Here is a 7758-nt window from a genome sequence, read left to right as displayed (position 1 = left end):
CAATGGCAGCATAAACGGGCTCCCGGGTCGATGCGACCTGGGACTCGTTCACTACAACAAGGAGAGGCGGTGCAGAGCTGATCTCATCTCCCAGCGCCACCTCCACTGCCGGCTCCGCCCCCGCCGCTATGGCAACCCGCCCGGCATATTGCCAGCTCGGGGAAGCCAGCATCGGCTCAGGGGCAGTAGCAGGCATTGGCTCGGCGGCGGTAGGGGTCATCGGCAGGATTCGGTGGACATTATGGCTGCAGTGCCTCACCAGCCACTGACCTCACCGCACGCCACTGATATATAGATATATATATATACAGATATATATATATATATATATATATACACATAAATTATAAATTGAGACGGATAAGGAGTAAAAACATAAAGTTATTCCCATTGCCATACATTCCAAAACCCGGATATGTGGTCAGGTCTGGCTGGCAGGGATGACAATCATCTAAAGTAGACATGATGTGAGGGGGCGTTTTCTTCAAAGGTTTCAAAACATCTAGTAAGTGGGCGTGGCATTGCTGGGGGCGTGTCCTCCGGTCCCGCTACTGAGCTTCATGCTTCCCGGCACGCCGATCCAGGAAAGTCCCCGGTTCTGCCCAATGATAGGCCGCAATCATGCTGAAGACAGAGCGGATCCTGCACCTGAAGACGCAGCGCGGCAGGACACTGAGAGCCGTGCGGGAACACTACCTGCGGGAGGACGTCAGCTGCGGCAGCCCGCTCTGCTCAGCCTGTCTCAGAGGTGACATTATTATTATTATGCGGTCTGTGATCGCCCAGCATTGCCCAGCCGTGACACTGAGGGTTCGGTGCACTCAGCTGAATAAATATAATTTCCTCGCCTTATATGTGTGTATATATACAATATATGATGAGCTGTGTGCTGCACTCACAGTGCCTGGTAGGGTGCTAACTCATACACATGTGATTACTAGGAGAGTGGGTACTGGCTAGCACTGCCCTTCCCTCTGCATGCTGCCAGGTGATTGCACTTTGAGTTTGCCAGAAGGGAATCTGATCCTTGTTTCTACTATTACTTTGTCTGTGTACGTAAAGGATTGATGTCTGGATGCTATTTGTCCCATATAATGATTCTGTTAATTGCACCCAAGGATGAAAGCAGCATGGTGAAAGTGTTATGTGTATACTGGGCTCCTGTGTTTTGGTAATGACAGCATGCTCCTCCCTGTATGTTACATACAGCTGTCTGTTTCACTGAATTAGCCATGATATTTGCCGTGTTCTCTTCTGTGAAAAGGGGTCAATTCAGACCCGAACGCAGCCGCGCATCTTTACGCAGCAGCTCTGCAACCGTTCACAAGTTGATTGACAGCGGCGGCCGTCGGGGCGGCGTTCAGAATCAGCTTTATTGGCCAGGTGTACTCGCGTACACTAGGAATTCTTTGTGGTACAGTGCATTGCCAAGCAGCAACATGAAGGGGGAATATGTAGCATAAGAAGGGAAAAACGTAGCATACATTACACGTATGAGTTCATACTACACATTGCAACTGTACGATAGACTCGACATATTATACATGTAAAACTAAAAACGAGGGCTGCTTGGCAGAGCAGCACCGAGTCAGCCATCCGCGGAGCCAACTTGAACTCAAACAATGCACATAAATCTTCTGTATTAAGTAATACATCAAAAGATAAACCACACAGACAAAAAAAAAAAAAAAACCTTGAGCACACAGAAAGCATAATGCGTGATTGGTGTAGACATTTTGGGTAATAACCTCCAAGGTCCACTTCCACCCTCACAAGGTACCAGGTGCGGCAGCCATCTTCGCACACTGTGTAGGATTACCCAGGGTGGAATAATCCACTCCTAGAAGAGATAACACAAAATGGGGAGATTGCAGAGTCCGTTTTGTGGGCGAGGTACGGACAATGCAGGCGTATCCGGACCATTTTCAGGGCGGCTGTGCAACGTCACAGCAGTCACTCCGATGAAAAAAAATGGCATCGGGCCGCCTACCAGCGTAGCCAGGGGTCAACCACAAATTGAAACATCCGAAATTAAATTGTGGATGCATCGCGGGATGGCTTCACACATATGCTAGGGGCCATGCCCTGTTCTGTGTGGCACCCAGCATGTGTGTAGATGGATGCAGATTTTGCTGCGGCTTCCTAAGTCACAGAAGGATGGATGCTAATTTCACCATTGTGCCACTTTGTATGCAGCGGCAAGAGGTCCAATGGTGTCTTCTGTGATCCGCTGCTGCATCTGGGGACATCCCGTGTGACCATCAGACATCTCAGTAACTGTCAGGCTGCTCAGGAGGTCTGGGGAAAGCTGCTTGGTGCCACCCCGAACACCAGCCACATGTAGATTTGGACATGCGCAGATTTGTAAACAGCGACAGTGTGATAAATCGCCACAGTGACCGCCTTTGTAACAGCCCCATCGTCTTTTGATATTACATGCATCGTTGATTATATAGCTCTGTATGTTTTCCAGTTATTGGCGCACCCTTCCAATAATTAAGGATATTGGGCCTGATTCAGAGGTGAAAGCAAGTGGGGTCGGTGCTGCGTCTTCAGTAGCGGCGACTCTGAGAAGTTATGCTAATGCTGCAGGTGCAGTCTTTTGTAATAAGATGTCCACCACCAGCAGGTATGTCCAATTACCCAGCATCCGAGGAACATTGGGTAGGTCATCTGACATCTGAGCAAGCAGAAGGTTTCTCAGAATGTACACCGCAAACTAAGCTGCTGCGGCCAGTGAATCTGTGCCTGAAGGCACTGGCTTTGGCACACCCATAAAACGGCGGTGACATAAAAACATAGAATTTGACAGCAGATAAGAACTTGGCCCATCTAGTCTGCCCCTTTTTTTTTTTTTATCATTTAGGTAATCTCTACCCTTTTTGAACCTTAATTCTTTGTAAGGATATTCATATGCCTATCTCAAGCATGTTTAAATTGCTCTACCACCTCTGATGTGAGGCTATTCCACATATCCACTACCCTTTCTGTGAAGTAATTTTTCCTTAAATTTCCCCTGAACCTACCTTCCTCCAGTTTCAGTGTATGTCCTCGAGTTCTAATACTTCTCTTCCTTTGAAGAATGTTTCCCTCCTGAACTTTAAGACCTTTGGTATATTTGAAAGTTTCTATCATGTCCCCCCTTTCCCTTCTCTCCTCCATACTATACATGTTAAGATCTTTTAGCCTATCCGGGTAAGTTTTGTGATGTAGGCCATGCACCATTTTAATTGCCCTTCTTTGTACACTCTCTAATGTATTTATATCCTGGAGATAAGGGGGTAAATTTACTAAGATGGGAGTTCTATTTTAGATGGGATGTTGCCCATAGCAACCAATCAGATTCTATTACTCATTTATCTAGCACCTTCTAGAAGATAATACCTGGAATCTGATTGGTTGCTATGGGCAACATCCCATCTTAAATAGAACTCCCATCTTAGTAAATTTACCCCATGGTCTCCAGAACTGGACACAGTGACACGCCTCCGTTTCCTACAATGCTCCCCGTCACTGCCCCCAAAGACCTACAGCCTGTCAATCAAGCTGCTTCTAGAGCCGCACTGCGACCGTTATTGCAAGACAATGCTGGCACATGCGCAGTGCGGCTCCAGTGCATGCGCCCATTACCAAACATTGCCCATCTGTGACCTCCTCTGATCTGCAACCACCTCTGAGTTAGGCCCATTGACAGGGACGATCCAGTCTACTGTGCATCATCTGTTCCTGCTTTTACGATGGGGCATTAGTTTCATTCATAGCACTGGGATCATTAGCAATATGTTTTTGGGAAGCCTGGGAATCATCTGTTGTTGCTTAACTGTTCTCTCTGTGCTCCTGTTAAGATGGTAAGCTTTTGTCTGAAGAGCTGACACACTATGTTGTCCCGGACTGCCAAGTGTTGCAGGATTACCAAGAGGTGCTGGAGTTCTCAGAGTTGCGAGGCATCATCTTTATGCAGACGGCATCTCAAGCCTTACAGTATCAGCGAGGACGCAGGTAAATTATGCGGTCATGTAGCATGGAGACAGGCAGAGTCTCTATTGTCTACAGATACAAAGACACACCTCTTCATAGTATTCTGCTCTTGACCATTAGAGAATGGACAAAGATTAGACCTACGTGTTGTGCCACTGCAGCCCTAATAACATGCTTTTACAGTATGACCTGTGGTTTATTCACTGCATGGGAGTGATCGGAATCGGTGTGCTGTTATTTGGGCATTATACTTTCATCAGTGATAACATTAACTCTATATATACTGTGCTTATATGTGTGTGTGTATATATTTTATATATATATATATATATATATATATATATATATATATATATATATATATATATATATATATATATATTAGCCCGGTGCTGCTTTAAACATATAGGTATGTATAGCAGCAAAAGTAAGCGGCACTCTTGGGTCTTATTCATATAAATCAACAGGTCATCCTCCTGGAAGTTTATAGCAACGTTCCGATTTATTTCTATCGTCGTCAGGCATTTGCAAATAAGACCCAAGAGTGCCGCTTACACTATATATATATATATATATATATATATATATATATATATATATATATATATATATATATATATATATATATATATATATATATATTCTGTTCCTTCCCCACCTGTGTATCTGGCAAAGGACAAGAGGCGGCACTCCAAGGTCTTGAAAAACTTTTATATTCAAAGCATGGTGCAAAACAGAGCAATAATGTGCAATAAATGGAAAAACATGGAGGTCTTACGACGTTTCAAGGCATCAAGCCTTTTCCTCAGGTAAGAATACCCATGTGCAGTGAAGTGTGCAGAGAGAAAGAACCAAACCCACAAAGTAAATCACTCACCTTTCTCTGACGTCCTAGTGGATGCTGGGAACTCCGTAAGGACCATGGGGAATAGCGGCTCCGCAGGAGACTGGGCACAATTAAAGAAAGCTTTAGGTCACCTGGTGTGCACTGGCTCCTCCCACTATGACCCTCCTCCAAGCCTCAGTTAGATTTTGTGCCCGGCCGAGGTTGGATGCACACTAGGGGCTCTCCTGAGCTTCTAGAAAGAAAGTATATATTTAGGTTTTTTATTTTACAGTGAGACCTGCTGGCAACAGGCTCACTGCAGCGAGGGACTAAGGGGAGAAGAAGCGAACCTACCTGCTTGCAGCTAGCTTGGGCTTCTTAGGCTACTGGACACCATTAGCTCCAGAGGGACCGACCGCATGGAACTGGCCTTGGTGTTCGGTCCCGGAGTCGCGCCGCCGTCCCCCTTACAGAGCCAGAAGCAAGAAGAGGTCCGGAAAATCGGCGGCAGAAGACATCAGTCTTCACCAAGGTAGCGCACAGCACTGCAGCTGTGCGCCATTGCTCCTCATACACACTTCACACTCCGGTCACTGAGGGTGCAGGGCGCTAGGGGGGGGGCGCCCTGAGCAGCAATAAAAAGACCTTGGCTGGCAAAAATACCACAATATATAGCCCCAGAGGCTATATATGTGATAATTACCCCTGCCAGAATCCAGAAAAAAGCGGGAGAATAGTCTGCGAAAAAGGGGCGGAGCTATCTCCTTCAGCACACTGGCGCCATTTCTCCCTCACAGCTCCGCTGGAAGGAAGCTCCCTGGCTCTCCCCTGCAGTCTACACTACAGAAAAGGGTAAAAAAGAGAGGGGGGGGCACTAAATTTAGGCGCAGTATATATAACAGCAGCTATAGGGGACATAATTCAGTTAGTCCCTGCATTATATAGCGCTCTGGTGTGTGCTGGCATACTCTCACTCTGTCTCCCCAAAGGGCTTTTGTGGGTCCTGTCCTCTGTTAGAGCATTCCCTGTGTGTGTCGGTACGGCTGTGTCGACATGTTTGATGAGGATAATGAGGTGGAGGCGGAGCAGTTGCATATAGAAGGGATGTCACCCCCTGCGGGGCAGACACCTGAGTGGATGGACTTATGGAAGGAATTGCGTGCACGCGTCGACTCCTTACACAAAAAATTTGACGAAATGCCAAATGCGGGACAGCCGGCTTCTCAGCTCGTGCCTGTCCAGGCGTCTCAAAGGCCATCGGGGGCTCTAAAACGCCCGCTACCTCAGATGGCAGACGCGGATGTCGACACGGATACTGACACCAGTGTCGATGACGATGAGTCTAGTCTAATGTCCACTAAGGCCATTTGTTGCATGATTGAAGCAATGAAAGAGGTGTTACACATTTCTGATATAAACCCAGGTACCACTAAAAAGGGTATTATGTTTGGGGAGAAAAAACTACCCGTAGTCTTTCCCCCATCAGAAGAATTAAATGAAGTGTGTGAAGAAGCGTGGGCTTTCCCTGATAAAAGATTGGTAATCTCTAAGAAGTTACTTATGGCGTTCCCTTTCCCGCCAGAGGATAGGTCACGTTGGGAAACACCACCTAGGGTGGATAAAGCGCTCACACGTTTGTCTAAAAAGGTGGCACTACCGTCTCCGGATACGGCCGCCCTCAAGGAGCCTGCTGATAGAAAGCAGGAGGCTATCCTGAAGTCTGTATATACACACTCAGGCATTATACTTAGACCTGCTATTGCGTCAGCGTGGATGTGCAGTGCTGCCGCTGCGTGGTCAGATTCCCTGTCAGAAAATATTGACACCCTAGACAGGGACACTATTCTGCTAACCATAGAGCATATTAAAGACTCAGTCTTATACATGAGAGATGCACAGAGGGAGATCTGCCGGCTGGCATCTAAAATAAGTGCACTGTCCATTTCTGCTAGGAGAGGCTTATGGACTCGCCAGTAGACAGGGGATGCAGATTCAAAAAGGCACATGGAAGTTTTGCCTTATAAGGGTGAGGAGTTATTCGGGGATGGTCTCTCGGACCTAGTTTCCACAGCAACTGCTGGGAAGTCAGCATTTTTACCCCATGTTCCCTCACAGCCTAAAAAGGCGCCGTTTTATCAAGTACAGTCCTTTCGGACTCAGAAAAACAGGCGTGGAAAAGGCGGGTCCTTTCTGTCCAGAGGCAGAGGTAGGGGAAAAAGGCTGCAACAAACAGCAGGTTCCCAGGAGCAAAAGTCCTCCCCCCGCTTCTTCCAAGTCCGCCGCATGACGGTGGGGCTCCACAGACGGAGCCAGGTACGGTGGGGGGCCGCCTCAAAAATTTCAGCGATCAGTGGGCTCGCTCACAGGTGGATCCCTGGATCCTGCAAATAGTATCTCAAGGGTACAAACTGGAATTCGAGGCGTCTCCACCCCACCGGTTCCTAAAATATGCCTTACCGACAACTCCCTCAGGCAGGGAGGCTGTGCTAGAGGCAATTCACAGCAGGTGATAGTCAAGGTGCCCCTACTTCAACAAGGACGGGGTTACTATTCCACACTGTTTGTGGTACCGAAACCGGACGGTTCGGTGAGACCCATTTTAAATTTGAAATCCTTGAACACATACATAAAAAAATTCAAGTTCAAGATGGAATCGCTCAGGGCGGTTATTGCAAGCCTGGACGAGGGGGATTACATGGTATCCCTGGACATCAAGGATGCTTACCTGCATGTCCCCATTTACTATCCTCACCAGGAGTACCTCAGATTTGTGGTACAGGATTACCAATTCCAGACGCTGCCGTTCGGACTCTCCACGGCACCGAGGGTGTTTACCAAAGTAATGGCGGAAATGATGATACTCCTTTGAAGAAAGGGAGTTTTAATTATCCCGTACTTGGACGATCTCCTAATAAAGGCGAGGTCCAAGGAGCAGTTGTTGGTGGGAGTAGCAC

The 7758-nt window shown here is 47.3% G+C and overlaps 1 protein-coding gene across 2 annotated transcripts in view; it reads left to right on the top strand.

Annotated features, from left to right (window-relative positions):
- The first annotated feature begins 502 nt into the window (after positions 1-502).
- The window catches only part of DIS3L (DIS3 like exosome 3'-5' exoribonuclease), a 94538-nt gene continuing 87282 nt past the window's right edge, over positions 503-7758 (top strand). Inside the window, exons 1-3 of one of the 2 annotated variants that reach the window (XM_063925577.1) lie at positions 663-748; positions 2474-2629; positions 3846-3999. In XM_063925577.1, coding sequence (XP_063781647.1) covers positions 2578-2629; positions 3846-3999 — 206 coding nt within the window. In that variant the 5' untranslated portion in view covers positions 663-748; positions 2474-2577. Of the gene's footprint in view, positions 749-2473; positions 2630-3845; positions 4000-7758 lie in introns of both variants that reach the window. The other variant, XM_063925576.1, reaches the window with a different exon arrangement.

This window comes from Pseudophryne corroboree, chromosome 6 (genome assembly GCF_028390025.1).
Source record: "Pseudophryne corroboree isolate aPseCor3 chromosome 6, aPseCor3.hap2, whole genome shotgun sequence".
In the NCBI taxonomy this organism is placed as follows: Eukaryota; Metazoa; Chordata; class Amphibia; order Anura; family Myobatrachidae; genus Pseudophryne; species Pseudophryne corroboree.
The sequence above is the reverse complement of the archived record's forward strand: the minus strand, read 5'-3'. Positions and strand labels throughout refer to the sequence as shown.